The sequence below is a fragment of the Podarcis muralis genome, chromosome 15 (genome assembly GCF_964188315.1).
Source record: "Podarcis muralis chromosome 15, rPodMur119.hap1.1, whole genome shotgun sequence".
NCBI lineage: Eukaryota > Metazoa > Chordata > Lepidosauria > Squamata > Lacertidae > Podarcis > Podarcis muralis.
Genome location: NC_135669.1, coordinates 31,518,998 through 31,545,169, shown reverse-complemented (window position 1 = coordinate 31,545,169; position 26,172 = coordinate 31,518,998). Strand labels below are relative to the sequence as shown.

The 26,172-nt window shown below is 47.0% G+C and overlaps 1 protein-coding gene across 5 annotated transcripts; it reads right to left on the bottom strand.

Annotated features, from left to right (window-relative positions):
* Positions 1 to 948: 948 nt before the first annotated feature.
* LIG3 (DNA ligase 3) lies at positions 949 to 24,701 on the bottom strand. Of its 5 annotated transcripts, XM_028707308.2 has the most exons (21): positions 24,545 to 24,660; positions 23,105 to 23,271; positions 22,241 to 22,820; positions 20,879 to 21,022; positions 18,631 to 18,828; positions 17,761 to 17,912; positions 16,553 to 16,719; positions 15,376 to 15,453; positions 13,509 to 13,677; positions 12,007 to 12,162; positions 11,007 to 11,138; positions 9,837 to 9,916; positions 8,832 to 8,919; positions 8,365 to 8,442; positions 7,565 to 7,688; positions 7,243 to 7,385; positions 6,310 to 6,384; positions 4,828 to 4,974; positions 3,869 to 4,043; positions 1,983 to 2,077; positions 949 to 1,352 (listed from the first exon to the last, which is right to left on the bottom strand). In XM_028707308.2, the coding sequence occupies exons 3-21, from the start codon at positions 22,791 to 22,793 to the stop codon at positions 1,119 to 1,121; spliced, it is 2,988 nt and encodes a 995-aa protein (XP_028563141.2). In that variant the 5' UTR covers positions 22,794 to 22,820; positions 23,105 to 23,271; positions 24,545 to 24,660; the 3' UTR covers positions 949 to 1,118. The 5 variants fall into 5 exon arrangements, with proteins under 5 accessions (XP_028563141.2, XP_028563139.2, XP_028563143.2 ...); XM_028707306.2 differs by lacking the exon at positions 23,105 to 23,271 and having other exon boundaries at positions 24,545 to 24,701; XM_028707310.2 differs by lacking the exon at positions 23,105 to 23,271 and having other exon boundaries at positions 24,491 to 24,658.
* Between the last annotated feature and the right edge of the window lie 1,471 nt (positions 24,702 to 26,172).

Sequence of the window (26,172 nt, the reverse complement as noted above, 5' to 3'; positions counted from 1 at the left end):
AAACACCTCCCTTATTCTCTTAGAATGACAATAGCACCCGGCAGAGAGGTGCCAGAACTGAGATCCTGTGAGTTGCCCCTGAAAAAAAGCCCAGCCTGGAGTCAATCCTCCCTGACTGCATTCCCTTGCCACCTCTCTTAATATTTGTATGCTGCTGTGTCATTAGAAACATGTCAAAGGAGTTTACAGCAACAAAGTTAAAAACAGACATCAATTAACCATTGAGGAAGGCTGTATTCTTAATTGCCTTCATAGGCTTGGTGGAACAGAAAAGCTCTCAGCAGACGTTTAATAGTTGGCACAGAAAGGGCCTGCTGAATCTGGTGGCAGTGTGTTCCACAGGACTGGACTGATGACACTAAAGGCTCAGTTCCTCGCTGTTGTCAAATGAGCCTCACCTACTTGGGGAATGACCAACAACACTCCTGCAGATGATCTCTGTGACTGAACTGGGATATAAGGGTTCAGGTAGTTCCTGAGATACTCAGGACCTAAGTTGTTCAGGTCTTTGTAAATTAATACAGGGACCTTGAACCTGGCTCAGTAACAGATGGGTGGCCAGTGCAGTTGTTTTAACACAGGTGTCATCTGTTAAAGCTCCCATCAGCAGTCTGGTCACTTCACAACACATGAACTCCAGTGGTCAGGCCAATGGTCAAGTGTGAAGCCATGGAAATTGGAATGACAGCCTCTTCCCAAGCCAGGCAACATGTTCCCACTGGGACATGGGGAGGAGGTAGGAGAAGATTCTCTTCTACGAAAGGGGAGTAAAAGGCAGAAACCTTCAGACTTGGCTGAGGAGTTTGCATGGCAGTAACAGCTCTGCTGCACTTGTGGGTCTTGACCCTATAGTAGGAGACTTAAATACCACCTTTTCATTTTGCGGGGGATGGGACAGGACGACAACTATACCCCTTTATTCTTAGAAATAAGAACAGACCCATGAGGTGATATTTAATTTGATTTCCATAATGTCAGTTTATCAGAGCTGAAAATTTCATCCCAAAAGGTGTTAAACCTTTTCTTTAAAAATGTAGCCAAGGCATCCTTAAAAACCACTTTGCTCCCCTCACCTGTCCCTGTGGCTGTTGCGGCCTTGGCATGGGCCAAAGACCAGCTTAGCAAGGGGCTACCAGCCTCCTTTTCCGTATGCACTCCCAGATCCAGTCCGGGGAGACGTGCTTGGCAGATGGATTCTCTTCCACGTCCCCCATAACGTGTGTCGCTGAGGAGGTGTCGAATTCGCGGACCAGGTCTCCATCGTAGGCGACAAAATACCGCCTAATTTTGCTGAAGCCTTCCACGGAAGGAGGCAGGTACAGCTTCACCCCAGTGAAGATATCCAGCAGCATCTGCGGATGGAGAAATGGGAAGACACACAACAGGATGGTGAGTGAGCAGGGACTCAGCTTGCTATATGGTGGGTTAGGAACTTGCGGCCCACAGGCCTAGTCGGGCCCACAGAACTTCTCCATTTGGCCCACAAGGTTGCTTCAACCAAGCCACACCCATCTGACGTCACCGAAGGTGGGGGAGTGCTTGGACAAAAGGGGCTTTGCAGGCACTCACTGGCAATGCCTGAAAAGCCCCCGACAAAGCATTTCCATCACTGGAAGGCTTCCTTTGGAATTAAAATAAAATGCATTGCAAGGGGTTGGACTAAATGACCCTTGGGGTCTCTTCCTACAATTCTATGAAACATTTTCTCTTTCCAAAGGATGCAGATTGTTATTCAGAACGCTTCCTTCAGTTACAAGAAAGTAAGAAGAGCACAGCTGGATTAGGCCAAAGGAACGCCTTTTCACAGCTGTTAGTCACCTACCTCTGGGAAGTCTGCAAGCAGGGGGTGAGTACACTCCCCCCAGGAGCTGGTATTCAGAGGCAAGCTGTCTCCAACAGTGCAGGCAGATTATAGCCATCCTGGCTAGTAGCCACTGATATCCATTTCCCAGGAGAGGGATGAGGAGGTCAGGTCCTCTTACCTTCCCCTTCTCTCCTTCCAGCTCAGAGGCTTTCCTCTTCTCTCCTCGCTTCTCCGTGGCCTTCTTCAGCGGGGACTTTTCTACAGGTTTGCTGGCTAAAAAGAAAAAAGACAATAAAACATTCTACATCAGTGAGTTAGGGTGCCTTGCCAGGAGAAGGGAGAGGGCAGTGTAGAAGGGTCAAAGGTGGCCATCTTGTGGCGGTGTGTCCTTCCCACTCAAGAGGTCATGCAATGCTACTTTAAAAACAATCTCTCACAAAAAAATGTACAGTGGTGCCCCGCAAGACGAACGCCTCGCAAGACGGAAAACCCGCTAGACGAAAGGGTTTTCCGTTTTGGAGGTGCTTCGCAAAACGAATTTCCCTATGGGCTTCCTTCGCAAGACGAAAGCCCATAGGGAAATCTCCGGGACAGCGGGGAAGCGCAGCGCGTCTTCCCCACTGTCCTCGGACCTCCTCCGAAGGCTGGCGGCGGGCGGAGAGACTTCCTCCCGCCGCCAGCCTTCATTTCTCCGCTATCCCGGACGGCTTTTGAAGGCAGGCGGGGGGGGAGTAAAGACTTTCGCCCCCCGCCCGCCTTCAGAAGAGGCCCATCTAGTCCAGCATCCTGTTTTCAAATAAACATAGGAAGCTGTTATACAGAGTGATATTATTGGTCTATTTAGCTCAGTGCTGTCTACACTGACTGGCAGAAGCTCTCTCCAGCATTTCATGCAGGAGTCTCTCCCACTTGGTGACTGAATCTGGGACCTTCTGGGTGCCAAGCGAGTGCTCCACCAACTGAAATACAGTCTCTTCCCTTCTCACAGTGGCCGATCATCACCCTATTCCTGGCAACTGACAGGCAACTTGATTGCAACAGCCTGTCTTTATACTAGGGCAGGGGTCTGCAACCTTTAAGACAAAAAGAGCCACTTGGACCAGTTTCCGAAGAAAACAACAACTGGGAGCCGCAAAACCATTGCGACTTTTAAAACAAATATATCTCTGGAGCCACGATCTGACAGCGGGCAGGAAGGTGACGTCGGGACGGTGCGTGACTAATGCACGCACCGCCCCCATGCGACGTCACAGCCAGTACAGCGCCCGCCACAGTGGGGAGTGTCGGGGCGCACAATGCGCCTCCTCCCCTCGCTAGTATCCGCCCCGGAGCCGCGGCAAAGGTGTAAAAGAGCCACATGCGGCTCTGGAGCCGAGGGTTGCAGACCCCTGCACTAGGGTTTGGATGGGCTTTAGGGTGCCCCTGAGAGGGTTTTGGAAAGCATGTGGCAGGGATTGGCACTGAACAAGCTTTGGGTGTTGTCCCTCCATGAGAGATGTTATCCAGAAACAATTTTATGCTGCTTGTCCAAAGCTCAGAGCAGCTTCCAGAACAAAAAATAAGTAACTATTATAATTAGAGACATGGAGAAACCTAAGGCATGACTTACAAAAATGGAACAGCATCACTGATGAACTGACAGATTGATCAGTGCACAATGCCCACTGCAGGGATGGAGGAACCTGTGGTTTGCTAGACGTCCAACTCCCATCAGCGCCTTCCAGTGGCCAAGGAGGATGCTGGGACTTACAGTCCTTGGGAGTTATAGTCCAGCAACATCTGGAGGGCCAGAAGCTTCCCTCCATCTCTGACCCCAATCCCCATAAGAAAAAAGATGCACCTTGCAGTCCCTTAAAAAGAGAGTGAAGAACTGTGGCTTTGGGCTGCCCTGGGGCCATGACCATAAAGGCCCTGCTTCTACAGCTGCACCTCTCGCCATGTGTTATCAAAAGACAAAGCAGGAACCCAGCTGAGTGTGTCTGTATTTGGGGCAGGGTTTGATGCCCAAAGGAACTTTCAACAGCCCTCCCCACCCCCCAGCAACAAATATCCCAGCCTTCACACCTTCGGGCTTCTTAGCTTTTGCCGGGGACTTGCTGGAGGGCTGCTTCGGAGCCTTGCGGGGAGTGGAAGACCTCGACTGCCCTTCTGTCTCTCCGCTGCTGCCAGCTGTGGAGTTCTCCTCCTCCATGGCGACCACAGTGAAGTCAGACTTCTCCTTGGACAACTGGTATAGCTCCTGCCCCCCGACAGAGTACAGGGATTTGCCATTAGAAAACAGGAAAGAAACCCTCAGCCAAGGAACAAAGGAAGTTGCCTCCGGTCCATCTAGCTCAGTATTGTCTACACTGACTGGCAGCAGCTCCCCCGGGTTACAGGCAGGAAAAGCCTTGCCAACCCAACCTGGGGATACCGTTGGGGACTGAACCTCGGATCTCCTGCATGCAGAAGAGACACCCCACCAATGAGCTGCAGCACTTCCCCTTGAAACGAAATAGATAATAATTTAAAAAGATCTATCAATCTATTTACAAACACACATGTACAAATAAAGCTGAGCCCCAGACCCTTGGTCCATCTCACTCAGAACTGCCTAGACTGACAGAAAGTGGTTCTCCAGGATTTCAGATATACCCTTCAGGATTTGCCAGCCATACCTAAGCATGATTCTAGTCCTCTTGGTTCTGACTACAGGGTTGGGGGTTAGACTAGATTACCCTTGAGGTAACCTTCCAACTCTACAATTCTACGATTCAGAGGAAGCTGCCTCCTACTGAGTCAGACCACAGGTTCACCTAGCTCAGCAGTGTCCACACTGACTGGCAGCGGCTTTCCTAGATTCCAGGCAGGAGAAACCTTCCCAATCTAACCTGGTGACGTCATTGGGGACTGAACCTGGGATCTTCTGCATGCAGAACAGATGATCCACCACTAAGCTACAGCTGCTTCCCCTAAGAATCAAGTGAAGTTCCACTCCTGGTTCTGAAGGAAGGGCAGATGAGCAGAAGTAGTGGGTGACTCACCCGGAGTTGTGGTAGGGAGGTGGCCGTGGCCCAGTCTTTGTCGTCTCGGATCCGTGTGCAGCGTGGAAAGCGGATGGAGATCCCATCGGCGGTGTGGGCCTCTGCTTTGGAGAACTCAGCCCCCGTGATCTCCCAGACTGGCGCTTCCTAAGGCAGAAGGCAACGATCGCAGAATGAGCTGACCCAACCTTCCTTGGCCAACCCTCTCTCTGCTGCCCAATGCAGTTCTGCGTAAGTTCACCATTAAAGGACAGCAGTTTGTGAGGGAGAACTCTTCTGGAGAACAGCCAGAATTCTGTGCAAGTTCTGCATAAGACAGGAACAGAATTCAGCACCCCAAGAATCTCAGCTTGTGTTCTGAAAATTCTAAAGGAAACTACTAGCCCTCATGGCCAGAGGTCTTGGGAGTACTGGGTGCAGAATTGTAGTGTATTAATCACACACATATACACAGCCTGGATTATGCTCCTCTTCCTTGTTTTCAAGAAGTCTGAGAAACATTCATCTGCTCCCAGTATACTTGAACGAGATTCTTTTTTCAACATGGTCAAGAGATCTGAGAGAAGCAGTTGAGGCAACATGGTGTGTGCTCTGAGTTCATAGGAAAACCCACTTTGGGTCTTTGATCCAGTGAAGAGGTAGGGTGCCAAATGAACAGATATGATTAAAAGGGACTTTTGACACACAAATACAAGCTGATTGCATCCTGTGTGCATTTAACTCGTGTGATTTCAACCATACTTGGCTGAAGACAGGATGGTTCAAATTGTGCAAGTTAAATCCAAGCAAGGCAGACCTCTTTTTGAGCCGGGTCTGCTTGAGGTTATCTATTGGCAAGGCCCGCTTGGCACATAGGCACCAGAAGTACAGGGGATTCTCTTGCTCTCCCCTACCCTACCCACTAGCCATGGGGCAGATCCAAAGGTTTAGGAATGTGCAATTTTTGTTTACAGTCGTACCTTGGATCTCAGACGCCTTGGCTACTGAACAAATCGGCTCCCAAATGATCGAAACCCGGAAGTGAGTGTTCCAGTTTTTCGATGATTTTTGGAAGCTGAACATCCGGCATGCCTTCTGATTGGCTGCAGGACGCTCCTGCAGCCAATCGGAAGCTGCACCGTGGTTTTCGAATGGTTCTGGGAGTCGAATGGACTCCCAGAACGCATTCTGTTCGAGAACCAAGGTAAGACTGTATGTGGAATTTTAAAAACTGAACTACCCCCCCCCCCAAAAAAAACAACACAAAGCTTTCATATGGAACAGTGGTTTCTCAACCAAGGATCTAACTGGGTTCATATCTGCTTAGCTTCACCTATCTAGCCACACCAAACACTAACAATTCATTTACTGAGCCCCCTGCCCACAACCTCTAAAAAAGGGTCCACATTGAAAATCAGAGCCCATTGTTACTTTTGCACAGGGGCAATCCTATTCCTCTCCCCCTGCAGCTCCTGCCCCTCCCTCCCTCTCAGGCTGTTTTACCTTTGGATCTGGAACAATGAAATCTGGGTAATAATTCTTATTTATTTTCAGCCAGCTTGGAATCTTACTGGGATCCTAGGAAGGAGAGAAAAAGACATAGGAAGTCACCTTCAAAATAATCCCATTCCTTGAGCCTACCAGCTGCACACCTTGGAAGATCTTTGAAGAAGAGCCTGGCTGCCCATGGAGGTCCAGCATGCCCCAGCATGCTCTTCTCACAGTAGCCAATCACAGATAACTATTCTGGGAAGCCCACAAAACAAGACTGGAGTGCAACAGCGCTGAAAGGACCACTGGAAGCAGCCATAGGCTGAGTCAGGCCATTATTCCATCTAGCTCAGCATTGTCAAAATGATCAAGGGGATGGAGTGACACCCCTCTGAGGAAAAACTGCAGCATCTGGGACTTCTGAGCTTAGAGAAAAGACAAGCAAGATGTGACATGAGAGAAGTTAAAAACATTATGCAGGGCATGGAGAAACACTAGAACTTGTGGGCATCCAATGAAGCTGAATGTTGGAAAATTCAGAAGGGATAAAAGAAAGGACTTATTCATGCAGTGCATAGTTAAACTATGGAACTTGCTCCTGGGCCACCAGATGGATGTCTTTAACAGACGATTGGACAAATTTGTGGAGGAGACGGCTTCTGATGGCTACTACTAGTCATGACGGCTATGCTCTGCCTCCATGGTCAGAGGCAGCGATGCTTCTGAATGCCAGTTGCTGTAAAACTGCAGGAAGGGGAGAGCACTCTTGTGCTCAGGTCCTGGCTTGTGGGTTTCCTGCTGAGACACCTGGCTGGCCACTGTGAGAACAGGATGCTGGCCTAGAGGGGCCACCGGACCTGCTCTTATGTATGCCGACTTGGCAGCAGCTCTTTGAGAATCCCCGCAACCAACACTCGAGGGCTGTGACATCTCCGGGCTGCAAACCTTGCTGATCTTCACCATGTCCAGCTCCTTTTGCAGCCGGGCCAGCGTGGCGTCATCATGGCCGCCGGCGCATTTGGTCACCGTGCACCACTTCTGGCTGTCGGGATCGTAGCAGCCCATGAGGAAGATGGACATCATCCCCCCTGTGGCAGAAAGAGGGAGGGAAACGGGATCCCTGCTTTAGAGAAGCTCAACTGGAAACGCAGACTTTATGTCCCATGGACCGCCACCAACTAGGCTGGTTGCAGTGATGGGGGGTGGAGGGAGGAAATTTCCCAGGCCTCTCAAGTGTTCCTCTGAGGCTGGTTTCTAAGACACCCACCTTTGCTCCCTTGGCCGTAGAAGGCACCCAAGACCACCAGGTCTGCCGTGTCAGCCATTGCCCCCTCGTTCAGGTAGTCCTTCTTCACCTTGAGCCAGTGGCGTTTTCCTGGCTCATAGAGGCTCTGCACAGGCGAAAGCAAGAAAGAAGGGGCGGTTGGCCAGAGCTCTCTAAAGCGTATCACATCCAGGGCATGTTTAAAAACAAAAAGCAACCTCCTAGTCCTTATGCTTGCAAAAATAGGCATTGAAGCTCCAGGACAATGCCAGCAGATAGATGTGAAGTTGGAAGAGGCAGGGGGAAGAGAGAGACGATTTCTAGATGGAGATCTTCTGTTTAACCAACATTTGCACCTCACTTTTCGGTCTAAAAAGTAATCAAAATGTGCCCCGTTTGACTGCTTCAATCTGTGGAGCTGTCACTTTTACAAGTGCAGCACAATGTCTGTTGCACACTTGAGAGAAACTGATAGTTTAGTGTGATGCCCCTAGTCTCCGGAACTTCCTGCCACTTGATATTAGGCAGGCACTTACGTTGTGCATTTTGATGCCTATTAAAACCTTTTTGCTTAGCCAAGCCTATCTTGACAGGTAATTTTATGTTGGTTTCTTTGTTTTTTTTAAAAGGTTGGTTTTATCTGAGATCATTTTATTATGTTTACGGGTTTTATCGCCAATTTTAATGAATATTTTGTACCATTTTATGTAAACCACTTATTAATTTTTTAAAAATAAACCAAGCTGATGAACCAAGTAAAATAAATTGTCTGGTGTGTGCATCAAAAACACAAGGCTACATGCCTTCACGTCTTTCAGCACCAAACCCTCCAGCCCCTCACGGATGACCCGGTTGATCATATCAGCAAGGTCCGAAGCTTTCTGAAAGAGAAATAGCCAAGTTAAAAAGGATTACCAGAGGAGGAGTGACTGGCTGTGTTAGTTTCTTGCAGGAGTAATAATAATAATAATAATAATAATGATAGTAATAATCAGAAGGAACAAAATGCAGAACTGTAAAACTCTTTCTATCAAAAATGGAATGTAAGGAAGTCACTCTTTCCCCATGCTGATTTTCTACTTCAGTCAAATCTGGACAAAACAGAAAAGAACTGTCTGGATTACAGAATGCTGTGGACATGTTAGACTAATGCTGGGAGGCCCCTCAGAATACTGAGCTCATTTTTGTTGGTGGTGACTCGAGAGTCTTCAATATTCCCCGCGGGGACATTTCCAAGCGTTTCCAGCCCGCAGTCTGGAATGGCACCCACCGTGACATGCTTCATCTCCGAGAAGAGGATTCGGTTGGGGATTTCTACCATGTTATCGTAGAGAAACTTGCGGCGCTCACGGAGTGGCCTGGAGAAAACAGGGCAGAGATGGAGAGGGATGATGAGAAAAACAGGTTTCAGGACGAAATGGGCCCAACTTTATTTAATTTTTATTTATTTCATGAAATGTAGACATTAAAAGAATAAAACAGTGAAATAGCCAATAAAAACAGTAAAAAAGCAGCTATTTAAAACATTCAAAGAATAATGAAAATCAAAGATATGCTAAAAACCAGATTAGAACACAGATCAACATTCTACATATCTGGGTAGGCTTGCCTAATCAAAAGTGTTTTTCACAGGTGTGAAAAAGAGGACAGTAAAGGTGCCTCCTAGATGTCAATAGGCAGGGAGTTCCAAAGTGTGGTTGCCGCCACACTAAAAGATCCAATTTCTTACAAGTGCATAATGAGTATTATATGGCACCTGTAGCAAGGCCAGATCAAAGGGGATAAAAAGGAACACATATGGTCTTGAGCCATGGTTTTCCCAGTAGTGATGTATGGAAGTGAGAGCTGGACCATAAAGAAGGCTGATCGCCGAAGAATTGATGCTTTTGAATTATGGTGCTGGAGAAGACTCTTGAGAGTCCCATGGACTGCAAGAAGATCAAACGCATCCATTCTTAAGGAAATCAGCTCTGAGTGCTCACTGGAAGGACAGATCGTGAAGCTGAGGCTCCAGTACTTTGGCCACCTCATGAGAAGGGAAGACTCCCTGGAGAAAACACTGATGGAGGGCACAAGGAGAAGGGGGTAACAGAGGACAAGATGGTTGGATAGTGTTTTCGAGGTTACCAGCATGAGTTTGACCAAACTGCGGGAGGTAGTGGAGGACAGAGGTGCCTGGCGTGCTCTGGTCCATGGGGTCACGAAGAGTCGGACACGACTAAACAACAACAACAACAACAATGGTCTTGAGTTATACTGAGAGAATGAGACCCACCTGTCCATCAGACTGACGTCGTTGAAGTAGATACAGTCAAACACAAAGAGGCAGACATTGGCGTCCTGGAAAGCTGCTTTCTGCAGAGACACAGTGATGTGTTAGAACACAGATTGTATTTGGGGTTGGAGAAAAAAATCCTGTAGAGCTAGGCTGAAGCTCTTCCATTTGGCAAGGCCCACAGTCTTCCCTGGGTCTCCTTGCTGCCTCTTCTCCTCAGCCTGCCTTTCTCCACTGCAACTGGCCACAGCCTCTCTCCCTGTGCCAGGGCTGGGGAACCTGGTGCCCTCCAGATCTTGCTGGACTGAAGGTCCCCTTATGCCTGACCATTAGTCATACTGGCTGGGGCTGATGGGAGTTGGAGTCCTCTTTGTGCAGCTCACAGACAGGGCTTCAGATCCTCCCATGGCTGCTCCCTGCCCCCCTCTCAGAACTTCACAGAATCAAAGAGTTGGAAGGCACCCAAAGGGTCATCTAGCCCAACTCTGTGCAATGCAGGAATCAGTTTCGTCTAGGAAACTGATCTCTGTCAGACCAAAGACAGTGAGCTGTTCCACAGATGATCAAACCAACCATGGCTCAATGCTTCAAACTTTGCTGGTAAAGTGCTTGATGAGTGTCTGGGGGTGAGGTGGTCAGAAAACCCACAGTTAAGGAAGCAGGCTGGGTTTGCATGTTAAAATAAGATGCCAGTAAAAAACATAGCTTCAGATTGTAGTTTTCTGGCAGTAAACAAACCACAGTTAAAACACTGGGCAGGATTTGCACGTAACATTAAACCAAGGTTTAATAAACCACAGTTGAAGTAAATCTTGGCCTCTCTGCAGGCGAGATGTCCCTAAATTCTGCCTTTCTGAAGTTCTCCCCATCTTTCCTGAATCTCTAAGCTGTCAGTTTCAGTGGTCGATCCCATGAGTTGCATGAGAGCGGTGAGAAGGAAAATTCTGGTCTTTCTACATATGATACCCAATGCTATAACCCAACAGCGTGTCTTGCCACTGTCTGCCCCACAACCTAAGCTTAGCATCCCCCAAACTGGTGCCCCCTAGATGTTTTCAACTACAACTTCCATCTGCTGTTACTTGCTGTGTTTTAATAAAATCAACCTGCTTTGCAATGAGTTGGGTCATTTCGTCCATTTCTGGGCAGGGAGAGATTAAAATCACGCACCTTGTGCACTCCAAGTGTCCCAAAGGGAAGGGGCTTGGCTGTCTTGTTGTCTATTAGAAGGACTTCTGCATCCAGGATCATGCTGTGTCCCCCTGGGAAAGCCTTGGGGATGAAGTCCTTGAAATGGGCCACCTGGTTTAAACATAAGCACATCATGAGATCAGAGTTTCTTGCCAGGGTCATTCCTCCTTTTAGGGAGAGTCAGGTGATCACTTTAGGCAGCAGAGCTCTGCTGGAGAAGGCAGAGACACTTATTTCCCCAATACTAGCGGAACATGCCAGGCATGTGATGTCGGTAAGAAGCTAGCCATTCATTTCCACAGGAAGTGACCCAAAGAGTGTTGGAAGTTTGGGCACAACTCACATTGCAGAAAGGGGTTTAAACAGACAGAGTAAGGGACCTTCAGATTCCCAAACTATTCCCGCACCTTTAAACTCTGTGCCGACCTATCTCTATCCTTTAAAGTTTAGAATGATACGTCTTAGGTTGCGACCTGTTTACCATTTCCTGCTCCTCGGCTCCTCCCTCTCTGGACCTCGAGGTGAGAGGTCATCTCGGATGCATCTCCTGAGAACAAAGGGGCAAGCCTGGCTTCTTGCCTTCTCCAAAATGTTAGCCAGCACTGCAGAACTCTTTCCTATACTCTCAGTCTGAATACCTTCCAATGAAAGGTATCCTCCAAGCAAGGATTCATTACACTAAGTTAACCTTCTTCTGCTTATAAACTCCAAACACACGAGTGGTGTAAAGACAGTGTGGCACAATGGTTAGTGTCAGACTAGGACCTGGGAGATCAAGGTACAATTCCCCCCCCCCCCATTGGCCATGAAACTCACTGAGTGATTTTGGGCCAGACATTGGTTCTCAGCCTAACCTACCTCACAGGGTTGTTGTGAGGAGGAAATGGGGGAAGGGACCATGTAAACCACCTTGAGCTCCTTGTAGAAAAAGGTGGGATATAAATGCAATCATAATGAAATATCAGAAGGTTCCACTGACCTTGTGTGGAAGGACAGGTTTCAAGCTGCGACTGAAGTAGCTGAAGTGGTCGCCTTTCTTGTGCACCTGGACGCGCTCCCCGTCGTACTTGATCTCCGAGTACATCCCGTTGGGGCACTTCTTCATGGCGTATTCAATGGACTTACAGGCCTCAGCCTTGTGGGAGAAAGAAGGAGAAGGAAAATCCCATCTTATGACTTTTAATTGCATGCAGATCTACACAGTGGCGTAGCGTGGGTTGTCAGCACCCGGGGCAAGGCAAGTAATTTGCGCCCCCTAACCCGTGGATTTGCGCCCCCTAACCTGTGGATTTGCCCTAACCCCAGATGTTGTGCCCGGTGCGGCCGGCCCCCCCTGCACCCCCCACGCTACGCCACTGGATCTACAACACAGGAAGCTGCTTTGTATTGTGCCAGAACATGGGTCCACCTTTCTCTGTACTGTCTACACTGACTGGCAGCAGCTCTCCAGGATTTCAGGTAGGAGTCTCTCCCAACCCTACTGGGAGATTCTGGGGGTTGAACTGGAGACCTTCCGCCTGCAAGGCTGATTCTCTAGCCCTGATCTATGTCCCTTCTCCTTGTACAAGCTAGGCACAAGTTGTCTTCTACTATGCAGACCAACACTCCATGTAAAACAGTAAAGTCCCAAAATCCAACAGCAATCCTCCAGCTGCTCAGGCCAAGATCTTCTCCAATCCTCTCCCTGAGATGTTTAGGTATGATCCTGGGACCTTCTGCAACAACCTGGTGTCCTCTGGAGGTCTCATTCTACAAGCTCCTATCAGTCCAGCCAGTGTGGCTGACAGCAATGCGTGATATCTGGTTTCCAACATTGTGATATACCAATATATCACAATGTCTGAAATAAGGATGAAGCTATGTAGAGGCATTGGCTGGCTTCACGTTTTCCCCCACATTGTGATCTTTGCAAAGCATGCGCAACACCCCCCCCCCCTCCAATAATTCACAATCTATTGCCAGGTCAAAAATTATGAAATTGATCTCACAATATGGACTTCAAACCAGTTCTGGACAATATATTGATATATCGACCAGCCCTAGTGACTTATGTGAACTGTAGTTGGAGACATCTAGAAAGCATCAGGTTGGGGATGGCTGCTCTCCCTCTGAAAAAGGGATTCTCAGCACTTTAGAAGACCTGCCAGCAGATCACAAGACCTCTTCCTCCTTGGAAGCAGCTCTGGAATGATTTATACATCTGTCCTACTCTTCCCCATCTTCTGGCATCCAGTTGGGCACTGAGAGAACAGAATGTGAGGCTGGATGGACCGCCCTTTGGCAGTAGCCAGGCTCTTACGTTGCAGAATGGACTGTGGTCCACGCAAGCTCATCCCACAAAAAGTGCCACTAGATTCTTCCTTGCTTTAGCCTTCATTAAAAGCCCAACAGTTGACAGAGATGGGGACAGGAGGGCCTCTAAAGGGAGCTCCAAGGGCTGGATGAGGAGACCACCAGGTCACAGGGTTTGTTTCTTTTTACCAGCATGGGTTGAACGGGGGTCATCAGCGTGGCCTGGACGCTGAGAGTCCTCTTTAGGCCTGGCACCTTCTGGGACTCCTGCTGGTTCCTCAGCACCCTTTCGACCACGTCGTGGAGGTTGCGCGAGGCTTTGAAAGCCTCGTAAGCATTTGGGTCCAAGGCATCCAACCTGAAAGGAAAGGAGGAGGCAGGGAGTCTCGTATATTATTTTCCTATAAAATGAGATGAATTCATAGAGGATAGGGGCTATCGATGGCTACCAGCCACAATGGTTCTGCTCTGCCTTCACTTTTGGAGGCAGCAATGCTTCTAAATATGAGTTGCTGGAAGTTACAGGATGGGAGATGGCTCTTTTTGCTTGGGATGTACTTGAGGGTGGACCGCTAGCCTGAACCAGCAGGCTTTTCTTGTATTCTCGTCAACTGAGAGAGAAGAGGGGAGAAAGGAGCTGAAGAGGGCTGTGTGAGGAATAAGACCACAGAATTTCTGAGGGAAAACTGAGGCCTGGATATTTAAAGTGCAATATTTATCACCTCCCTGTTTGTGGAATTCTCTCACCAGGGAGGCCTGCCTGGCGTCATCGTTGCATAGCTTTAGGTGCCAGGCAAAAAAAATCCCTTTTTCAATCAGGCCTTTCTCTCTTCATTATCTCTGGCCTTCTTGAGTGAGTGGTATGTTTTAATCCTGCTTTTTCAAAAATAGGATTGCCTTTTAGATACAGTTGTAACTTGGTTCTCAAACGGAATCCGTTCGACTTCCAAAACATTTGGAAACCAAGGCACGGCTTCTGATTGGCTGCAGGAGCTTCCTGGGCTCAATCGAAAGCTGCGGAAGCCACATCGGATGTTGAGCTTCCAAAAATGTTTGAGTCACAAGGCGTTCAAGAACCAAGGTACGACTGTATATTGTTGCCAGAGTCAACATATGTATTTGTTTATATATTGTAAGTTGCTTTGAGTTACCTTGGCAAAGAAGTGATCAATAACTATAATTAACAGTAATAGTAATAAATTTCTACATACAGTTGGATTCCAAACACCTTGGTACATGGGTGTTTTCGCTCCTGAACGCCGCAAACCTAGAAGTGAGTGTTCTGATTTGCAAACATTCTTTGGAACCTGAATGTCCGATGGGGCTTTCGCGGCTTCCAATTGGCTGCAGGAGCTTCCTGCAGCTAATAAGAAGCCGCGCTTTGGTTTCCAAATGTTTTGGAAGTCGAATGGACTTCTGGAATGGATTTCAGTCAACTTCCAAGGTACGACTGTATTTATTTAAAAATTGTGCACCACTGAATCATAAAAGAAATTCAAAGTGGTTTACTGCAACAAAACCATAATTATTATACCATTAACCACTGCGGAAGGATGTATTCTTAATTGGCTGCATAGGCCTTGCAGAATAGAAACATTTTCAGCAGACATTCCAAAAGCTGGCGCAGAAGGCGCTTGCTGAATCCCCAGTGGCAGAGCACTGCACAATACTGGGCTGATGACGCTATATGTATTTATATTTAATGCAGTTATATCCCACTTTTTTCTCCAAGGGGCTCAGGGTGGTATACATGGTTCCCCAAACCTACTCCTTTAATCCTCACATCAGCCCTGTGAGGTAGGTTAGGTTGGGAGACAGTGAACTTCATGGCTGAGTGAGATTTGAATCCTGGTCTCCCAGGTCCTAGTCCAGCAGTCTAACTGCTATGCCACACTAAAAGCTTGGTCACTGGGGCTGTTGAGAGTTGGGGGAGCAGCAGGTTCTCTAGCTCCATTTCAAAATGAGCCCAAGCAGTCTTCTTCTATGTCTCCATCACATTCCATTTTTAGACTTCTGCATTATTTCTGGAAACGACATACACACAGAGAGAGCTTACACATGTTTGGCTCCAGCATTCATTTTCAAGTCATGCTTTATCAACCGGATGATGCACTTCAGGTCATTGGCCGTGCACCTGAAAATAAAAAAACAACAATAAAAAAATCATAAAACAAGATAATGATGCATAACAATTAATCATTGGAGATTTTATCAGCTGCAAACTGTGCATTTGTTTATTTAAAAAACTTAATCATAAGACACATGCAGCTTGCAGTGCTGAAGATCAAAATAGACGCAACAGCAAGCCTACCAAGCCAGCCTGTAAAGGAAGGGGCAGCAGGGAGAACGCTGAGCCCCCCTCCCACTTCTATGCAGATTATTTTTCCCCCGTGATTTTTTTCCTTGTTGGATCAGTCCAGTGGCCCATCTAGTCCAGCAACCTGCTCTCACAGTAGTCAGCCAGATGCCCCAAAGAGAAGCATGCAAGCAGGAGCCAAGCACAGCATCACTTTCCCCTTCCTGTGGTTTCCAGGCAGAGCATAGCCATCACAGCTAGTAGCCATCAATAGCTCTCTCTCCTCCATGAATTTCTCTACTTCTCTTTTAAAGCCATCCAGGTCAGTGGCCATCACTGCCTCCTGTGGGGGAGAATTCCATAGTTTAACTATGTGCTGAGTGAAGAGGGACTTTCTTTTATCTGTCCTGAATCTCCCAATATTCAGCTTCATTGGATGACCACAAATTCTAATGTTATGCAACAGGGGTAAAAACTTTCCTCTGTCCACTTTCTCCATGCCATGCATAGTTTCACAAACTTCCTTCTCTTACCTTTTCTCTAAAGTAAAAAGTCCCAAATGCTGCAATCTTTTCCCATAGGGGATTTGCTCCATCCCCTTGATTGTTTTGGTTGCTATCACTGCACAAGCAGGATTACAAAAGCACCAAAAACAGTCTTCCATTCAGACATGTAAACAGATCCCTGCTTCTGCAAAAGCAAGCTGGCAACTCATGCTGCCGCTTCAGAATCTCTCCTCTGAACATAACCTGTTGTGGCCTTCCTCTAATCTGGTGCCCTCCAGATGTTGTCAGACTACAACTCCCATCAATCCCAGCTGTCAGCTAAACTGATGGTAAGGAATTATGGGAGCCCCAATAACACACTGGAGACATAGGGAAGTTCCTCCCCTCTAGCTTGATCTCCCTAGCCAGGAATCTCAAACCTCTAACTGTACCTGTTTGCAACATCCTGCAGCAAGCTTTGCTGCTCATCCTCTTTGGAAAGCTTAGAGAGCTGTGTCAGGAAGTCATCAACCTCTTGGATTGTCAAGAGACTCTTGGCAGCCGGGGGACAGGATTTGCTCTGCTCAAAGAAGATCCGCACTGTCTCAGACACATCACCCTGTTTAAAATAGAATCATACACTAAATCACATAATAGAATAGGGAGGGGAGTCTTTTCACAAAATAACAGAAATGCAGGTTTTGAAGGGACCCTGAAAATAATCTAGTTATCTAATCCATTCCTCTGTAGTGCAGAAAACAGCTAGAGAATCCCTGGCAGATCATCCAACTTCTGTTGAAAAACCTCCAGTGAAGGGGAATCCCCCACTTCCCAAGGTAGACTATTCCATTTTAGAACAGCTCTTACTGTCAGAAAGCTATTCCTGATATTTAGTTGGAATCTCCTTTCTTGTCATCTGAATACAGTGATTCAGGTTGTCCTCTCTGGAGCAGCAGAAAACAAGCTTGCTCCGTCTTCCATGTAACAGCACTTGTGTCCTTCAGGCTGAACATCCCAGCTCCCTCAACATTTCCTCAAAAGGCTTGGTTTCCAAACCTTTGATCATCTTAGTCTCCCTCCTTTGCACGCTTTCCAGCTTGTCAATATCCTTCTTATAATGTAGTGCCCAGATCTGGACACAGGACTCCACGTGGGGTCTGACCAAGGCAGAATAGAATAGTCCTATTGCTTCCCTCAATCTGGACATTAGACTTCCGTTGATGCAGCCTGGATTAGCATTCATATTTTTTTTTTTGCTGCTGCATTGTTCTGTTGACTCATATTAAGTTTGTGATCTACTAAACCACTGGATCCCTTCCCCATGCACTGCTGCCAAGCCAGGTGTCCCCCATCCTAAATGTGTGCATCTGATTATTCCTGCCTAAGTGCAGAACCTTACATTTGTCTATATCGAAATTTATTTTGTTAGTTTGGGGCCAGTTCTGCATCTTGAATCCTGCTTCTATACCAACACCTCTCCCTGTTCTCCATCCAGGCAAGCAAGAGCCATGATCAGAGTTCAATGACCCATCCCACCCAGGCCAAAACACTCAAGGATGGCTAATGGGGTGTGTGTGTCTTGGGGAGTGTCCTGAGGGCTTGACGGACAGGCCTGGAGGCCCAAGATTCAAGACCATTACACAGCAAACTCATTCCTCACTTGTTCAAGGTCTCGGACCATGTCCTCCTGGCTGCAGCCAAATATCCTGCTGAAGAGCTTTACGATCTGCTTGTCATTCAGGTTGTAAACACTCTTTATCACCCCCGGCAACAGCAGCTTGACTGTCAGGTAGAGATCCCCACGGAAGCCATCTGGGTACAAGGAAAGAGGTGAGAATGGACAGCCTGGCCTCTGTGGACCGCATTTGCCCATAATGAAGAGGTCTCTGGAAAACCCACATCCCTAATCACAGCAATCCAAGCTTATCACAGATGAGTATTTTAATCTTTGTCTATTGCTGATTTTACATCTGACTTCAATGTCTTTATTTCTATTTTTATCATCTGTCACATTGAGTGCAAAATAGTAACTAATTGTTACTCTTTTGAATGTTATTGTGCTAAGATCCTCCTTAGTGGGTTGTGCAAATTGCTATTCAGAAAAATGCTTTTTGTAGGGTTGGAGGCACTGGGAATGAGCTTAGGGAACAAAGGGAGCAGTGGCCTGAAAGCGCTTGAGGACCACTGACATATAGCATGCATATACAGTACATTACGTCATCAGGATGAGGAAACGAACTGTGTTCCACCTGTCCCATTTGGCAAATCACTCATATTTAATAAATAGTAATATGGGGGTTTTTTTACTGGGATTTTTTAAAACTAGGTATTTTGTGTTTTTTCTTTTTGTATTTTTCTGTTGTGAACCACCCTGTGATCTTCAGATGAATTTTAAATAATAATAATAATAATAATAATAATAATAATAATAATAATAATAAATAACTGCTCATATATTTGAGCCTGCCCTCTACATCAACACAAACACTCCCAATTTTTTAAAAAAAGAGAAAGGGAGAAGGAATTGTACCTCCGCTGGTTCCCTTCTGCAGGAAGTCCTGGATGATCTGGGTCTTGACGTTGTAGCTAGGTTTGTCGGCTACCATAGCGCAAAGCTTCCTGAATTCCCGCAGCAAACAGTCCTTGTGCTTTGGGTCACTCTTCTCCGTGGACAAGCTGGGCTTGCGGGGAGATGCAGAAGCCACTTCATCAGAGCTGCCCGGCTTAGCTGTGCAGAAAAAGGTGAACTTCAGGGGAAGATACCGCTGACTGACATGACCTGCGATTTCCCACCCAACCCAAAACACTTATTTGCACTTCTGGCCCATCCTAGGACCAGGTGCAGGTAACAGCACCTGAGTAGATCAAAGGCAGCGTTTCTCAGATTTGTTGTTTCTGGATTAAAACTGAAGATGCTGAAGGCTCCAGCTCCCCTCAGCCCCAGCCAGCTTGCCCATCAATTCAGGGATGTAGTCCAGCAACATCTGGAGGGCACCACGTTGGCTACCTGTGTTTTACCAGGACGTCTGCTGCAGATCACCATCGGCAAATGGTTTGGAATGTCAAATCAGCCTGCCTGATCCTAGGCCTGGCTGATCGGAAGGAAGTCATGCTCAATAGGGATCGCTTCCAGGAGTGTGTATCACAGAGGTGGCTAGCCTGCAGCCCTCCAGATCTTGTTGGATGACAACACCCATCAGCTCCAGCCACAATGGTCAGAGATAATGTGAGTTGCAAGGTGGGCAAGGCTCAGCCAAAACAGCTTCATAGTTCAAATGGGGAAGCCCAGCCGGTCAAAACAAGTTGGCAGGGCAGAGGTTTCCCCATCCCTGTCTGTAGAGAATGTGAACAGAGGTACATTTTTCTACCTCTTTCATACCTTAGGAGTGAAGCTGATGGGCAGCAGATTCAGAACAGATGTTAGAAAATGACTTATTCACTCAGCACACTTAACATATGGAATTTCCTTGTGATGAGATGTGGTGATGCCAGCTGGCTTAGCTAGATTTAGAAAAGGGATTAGACCAGTCCTAACCACTCACCCACTTGCCATAGGCGACAAGGAATTCTTTGTAGGCAAGCAAGCTGGCTGGAGGAAGGGACGGCGTGTTCCATCCTTCCTCCATTGCTAGTGCAGAACAGGTGGGCTGCCAGAGAAAAAAGGCCCTTCCTCTGCACCCAGGTAAGAAATGTAGCAGACCAACGGAGGAGAGACCTGTAAGCCCCACCCTCTCCAGCAGACTGGTATACTTTTGTGGGCTTACTTACAAGGCAGAGTTAGACAAATTCATAGAGATGATGGAGGAGGAGGATGAGTCTACCAACATATTGGCTACAATAGCTAAATGGAACCTTCATGTTCAGAGGCAGTCTACCTCTGAATACAAGGTGCTGAGAAGCAACTGCAAGGTAGCCTTTTGCACTGTGAGGTGCAAGATACAGAAACAGATGGACCCTTTGGCTTAATCCAGCAGGGCTCTTCCTGCATCCTTAAAGACTCTTGCCAAATCATCAGTTAATGAAGACTATCAGCAGATGGCCTAAATGTTAAAACCCAGCTCATTGGACATGGATTGGCCACATCCAAGAGCACCTGCGATCACTGCAGATGGTGACAGCAGTCACGAAATTAAAAGACGCCTGCTCCTTCGGAGAAAGGCGATGACAAACCTAGACAGCATCTTAAAAAGCAGAGACATCACCTTGCCAACAAAGGTCCGTATAGTTAAAGCCATGGTTTTCCCTGTAGTGATGTATGGAAGTGAGAGCTGGACCATAAAGAAGGCTGATCGCCGAAGAATTGATGCTTTTGAATTATGGTGTTGGAGGAGATTCTTGAGAGACCCATGGACTGCAAGAAGAACAAACCTCTCCATTCTGAAGGAAATCAGCCCTGAGTGCTCACTGGAAGGACAGATCCTGAAGCTGAGGCTCCAATACTTTGGCCACCTCATGAGAAGAGAAGACTCCCCGGAAAAGACCCTTGTTAGGAAAGATGGAGGGCACAAGGAGAAGGGGACGACAGAGGACGAGATGGTTGGACAGTGTTCTCGAAGCTACAAACATGAGTCTGACCAAACTGCGGGAGGCAGTGGAGGACAGAAGTGCCTGGCGTGCTCTGGTCCATGGGGACATGAAGAGTCGGACACAACTAAATGACTAAACAACAACAAGAGCACCTGCAGATATCCCCACAGAACCAAAGCTAAGACTCTGAGCCGGAAATGCCACCAATGAATTACAACCAAAAGAAAGAGGCCCGTCCATCTCTTACACACCTGTAAACCCTGAAAATTTCTTTGGTGATGGATCAGAAGAAGCTGCCGGCATTTTCTTGGGGGAGGTGATTTGACCACTGGCAGAAATCTTCGCCTGGACGGTGGCCTTTTTCTTCGGCGTGTTTGCAGCTTTGGAAGTAAGATCTGTGAAGACATGAGGGGTTAAAGGCCTCAGGAGCCACAGAATTTATTCTACACCTCTACAGGTCTTGAGTAATACATGTTCAGAGAAACCTGCCCTCCCCCTTTTAAAAAAAATTGAGAAGCTACTAGCAAAAGTGATTTGACATGTATCTGGCCCTCACCTCAAAAGCCAAATGTTAACACAGGCAACCTGTGACAAATCGGTTAACTATGGGCAGAATCCTATTGGCAAAGTAATGGAAGATGACTGGCAGGTTATTGTGGGGATTAGAAGAGAGGAGGAGGAGAACCCTGTGCGCCACTTTGAGTTCCATGGAAAGGTGGGATATAAATGCCATAAAAACATAAAATAAATACAAGGACAGGAAGAAACATCAGGGACAGAATGATTGCCACACAAAGGAAGAACAAGGATATAGTCTGAGTTCCTCACTTGTAGTTTTATAAATCATTTAATGTGTCAACACAAACAGAAGTTATGAATATAGCAGTTGTTGTATAAGGGATTATTATGATGCCTGGAATGTAATGGAAACTAATAAAATTTTGGAACGCAGAAATAAAGCAAATAATCAAACCATCAATTCTAGCACGTGGGGGGCCAGCTTATTTTAATTATGTAATTTGGTACTTGAACGACTGGTATTAAGAACTGTATTATAAATTGGTATTGCTATAATAAGGGACGCAGGTGGCGCTGTGGGTTAAACCACTGAGCCTAGGGCTTTCCGATCAGAAGGTTGGCGGTTTGAATCCCCATGGTGGGGTGAGCTCCCGTTGCTCAGTCCCTGCTCCTGCCCACCTAGCAGTTCGAAAGCACATCAAGTGCAAGTGGATAAATAGGTACCGCTACGGCGGGAAGGTAAACGGCATTTCCGTGTGCTGCTCTGGTTTGCCAGAAGTGGCTTGGTCCTGCTGGCCACATGACCCGGAAGCTCCTTCGGCCAATAAAGCAAGATGAGCACCGCAACTCCAGAGTTGTCCGCGACCGGACGTAATGGTCAGGGGTCCCTTATTGCTATAATGTGGCCATTATTGAATTGTAATTGAAAACTAATAAACATTATCATCAAAATAAATAAATAAATAAATAAAATAAACAAATAATTTGCAAAGCTAGTACTAATAATATGAATGAATGAATGTGGCTAACTTTAAGTAGCCAAGGCTCTGAATACTGGGCCACCCTATATAACTGCTCTTACCACCACCGCTTACCCGAGATGTGCTGGTTTATCAGCTCCTTCTCACTGTCCTGCAGCTCCTCCCAGCCCTCCAAGTCCGTGATGTCCTCAATCTTCTTTGTCGTCGCCCGGGCCCTCTCCAGCTTCTCGAAAATGCACTTGACGTGGTACCACTCCTTCATGTCCCCACCGGACTCTGTGAATGGGTTGGGCACCACCTTCCCGATGCGCACCATCCCCTTGAGGATCTTTTCCTTGCACTTCTTGCAGCCTGCTGTGCCTCGCTTGGCGTAGTCCACGCAGTAGCGCTGCTCTGCCATCTCGGAGACTGTGCACAGGGGCTTTGAGGGCCAAACGGGTAGTGGTGATGGGAAGAGAAAGACACGGGTAATGCACGGCTGGTACCACCAGCCAGCCGGAGATGGGGTGCTGCTGCTCCACAACCAGGAGCACCTGCGGAAGGCAACGATTTTTTGGAAACTGTGGCCAGCACGGGTTTGAGTTGTCTCTGCTGACAGCAAGGTTTTTTCACTTCTGCTGAGGATTCTGGCTGCCTTTAGGATATGTACCCTGAGCATAAAAGGCATGTAGTTTCCTGGGACTCAGCTACATAGCTGCAAATAAAACATTTTAAATGTGTTGTAAAGTACAATATACAAATGTGACACTAGATGGCGAAAGTGAGCTATGCAAAATTCAATGTATTTTTCAAAACTTTTTTTTTTTAAAAAAAGTAGTTTCACAGCGTTTTTATATGTGTGTAGATTCCACCCTGGTCTCCTTTTCTCTCACAGTGCTGAGCTAAGAGAAAAAAGGGAGGTAGTGGGGAAAGACACATATAACTCTGTACAAAAGGGGTCTAGGTAAGAAAAACTGAGGCCACAATCAATTTACTTGCCTTTTTAAGAGACAAGAGGGCTCTTGCAGACTCTGCTGAAAGGGGGAGTCACCACTACCCTTGGAGACATCATTCTTCCTCAATGGATTGAGAGTTTTACTTGGGATCCATTTATTTAAAATACTTATAAAGCCACCTTTTAAAGGGAAACCCTCTTGATACAGCTCCTAAACAATGGATCATCAAATACACATTTAATTTAAAATAAAAGATAATGTTCAAAACAACACTGAGCCTCGTAAGACCAAAAAAATTGCAGTTTTTAAAAAAATGAAACATCAGCAGAAAATACAGGCCTTAATTTCTACTTTTATCAAATTTCATATATTTCTATACTGTAATACTTCAAGAAATCCAACCCTCTCCACTTCTGAGAGATTTACACATATGAGAGGCTGAAATTAGAAAACAGCATTTTAAAACTGTGATTATTTTTGGAAGCTGTGAGGGAAAACATTTTTTTACTGGTGTGACAGTATTGTTACAAAACTCTTTCCCAGTCACACAGAAACTGATTTGGTCAAGTGACTTCGTGGCAGCTGGTAGGGCAGATGAAAGGGTAGGTGAGTCAGAGCCAAAGACAGGCAGAGCCACTAATTCCACTTTGGTTCCCATCCTCCTCCCCACAGCTGTGTTCTGCAAGGGGCAACTAAGGAGGAAGAGGAAACTGGCAGGCAGGCCTGGGCTGATTGTAAGAAAGAAGGCAAGCAGAAGAGAGCTTCCATGGGTCTGACTTCCTTCAAGACTGGGAAGTGTTTCCTCTTTACAAAGGGCATTTGAACAAACACTTGCACTTTAAACTGGCCGTTGTCAAACAACACTTCAGCGCTATTGGAGCTTAATGAAACTGGGTGGGTTGGCAGCTTTTCATCTTTTTATTTAAGTTAGTCCTGTTGCAAAAAACAAAACACGTGCAATGGCTACAGTCAGTAGGAGAAATATATTACAAACGACACGCATGCCTAGCAATTTCAGGGTTAACCCACGTGGAGCAGACACGCTTCTCTGTTTAGTGCACTCACAACCTAATCCCACCAACCCTGCCCAATGAATATTGGGAGAGCCTCCCCACCACCTCAAGTCTATCTTAGGTCGGAAGAGAAGGGGGGAAAGGAGGTTCCAGGCAGAGAGAGAGAAAGAGACCCCTTGACAACAGCTCCTCACCCTCGCCGACCCCGAGTCCCGTTTTTCCTCCTCCCTGCCCATCACCGTGGCCTCAGGCACCTCGTGGGCTGGGGGACGCTTGGTTGCTACCGCGCATGCGCCATTTATTTTCCCCACAGAGTGACGGTTGGGAGGGGGGAGCGTAAGCCACGCCCCCCTATGGGCGCCCATCACCATCACCTCAGGTCTAGGCTCCTTGAAAGAGCGGGGAGCAGGACCCACCGGCGCGTCCCCTCGCCCATTTTCAACCAGCTCCCCTCCTTCGCGGACACCCACCTTCCTTCAGGGGGCCCCTTCAGCCTCGGCGAAGACCCCTTTTAAATCCGGGCATCTCCGACGCCCCCTCTCGCTCGCGCTGCGGGCGCATGCGCACAGAACGTCGCGTCGCCCCCCGCGGCGTGACGTCACTGTTCGCTGCTGCTTTCCTAAAGGTTCTTTGGAAGCAGGCAAGGCCGTGTCTCCGCTCCTGACCCGAGCAAGCCACGCCTCCTTTTCCTCCTATTAACTCTTCACCTCCCGATTTCAGTGTGCATACCAAGAACAAACTTACCGTAGTTGGTCTGTAAGGTGCTACTGGACATTGTATGTCTGTGTGTATAATATTTTAATAGAAATATTATATATATATATGTGTGTGTGTGTATATATATGTACACACACACACACACATATATATATATAAAATTGATGCTTCTGTAAGCTTTGTTCTGCGTTTATGAAGCCTTAATGTGGATCCAAGCTCAAAGTAACCAAACAAAACAGGCGTTTGTCTATGTAGGAACGCCATAGCTTTAAAGCATATGAAAAGAACATTGGGAACTGTAGTTCACCACTCAGATCTACAGCTCCCAGGATTTTTGTGTGTGTGCGGCAGGTGCTTTAAAGGTGTTTTGTGTAGGCAAGTGAACTCTGTTAAGTGGCACTTGCTCCTAGTATGCATGGATCTAGTTGCAGAAATATTTTACTTACCTGTTCGTTGTATTTACAAATTACCCTTCTGCCAAGGCAACCAAGGCAGTAAGGGTGCACATTTCTTTAGAATTAGGTCCCAGTGAAATCAATAGCAGTCCTCAGTGCTAAATGTGCTCTCCTGCCCAGATCCAGCTGCAAGGCTAGCAATGAGGGTGGCAAGCCTCCACCCTTACTTGGGAGCATGTGAGAGACAGTGTGGTGTAATGGTTAGACTGTTGGACTAGGACCTGGGAGGAGACAAGGATTCAAGTCCCCACTAGGCCATGAGGCTCACTGGCTGATTGTAGTGGCCCGTCACATATCTCAGCCTAACCTGCTTCACAGGGTTGTTGTGAGGATAAAATGGCGAAGAGAAGAAGCATGTTTACCACCTTAGAGGGAAAAGTGGCATACAAAATTTAATAAACAAAATGGATAATAATAAAGAAGTACCACTGAACTCAGTGGTGCTGACTTCTGAATAAGCATGATATGGATCCAGCTGCTAAGAATGTGTAGGAGCAAACCCCATTGAAATCCACAACATGCATAAATCCAGGGTTGGCCCACCCATGAGGCAAGGTGAGGCAACAGGTAGAAGTTTCATGAGCACATAAGCAGAGGCTGATGGTCCATCTTGTCCAGCATCCTATTCTCCCAGTGACCAACCAGATGCCCCTTATGAGAAGCACAAAAGAAATAATAATAATAATAAAAACCAAACGTAAAATTTGAAATTGGCTATTATGTAGCTTAACAGTGGAAATCATTTCAGATATTTATCGCACTTATCTAGATTGCATCTCTCCTTCTGAAGCTGGCCTGGTTTTAGCAAAGATGTGACGAGAGCTCCCATCATTTTGTCAGCTTCCAAACGTGCCTGCAAAGTTACCTGGAGAGGAGATCTTAAACGCAGGCAATTTTATGTTCGAGATTGACGCTCTGAGGTGTGC

Coding starts and splice junctions, on each gene's coding strand:
- LIG3 (XM_028707306.2), bottom strand. CDS start 22,793: ATGCCTTTTATGCTCAGGGTACATATCCTAAAGGCAGCCAGAATCCTC. Junction 17,913..18,630: donor GCAGAAGGGAACCAGCGGAG/GTACAATTCCTT, acceptor CCTTGTACCCAG/ATGGCTTCCGTGGGGATCTC. Junction 7,386..7,564: donor CTACGGCCAAGGGAGCAAAG/GTGGGTGTCTTA, acceptor TTTCTGCCACAG/GGGGGATGATGTCCATCTTC.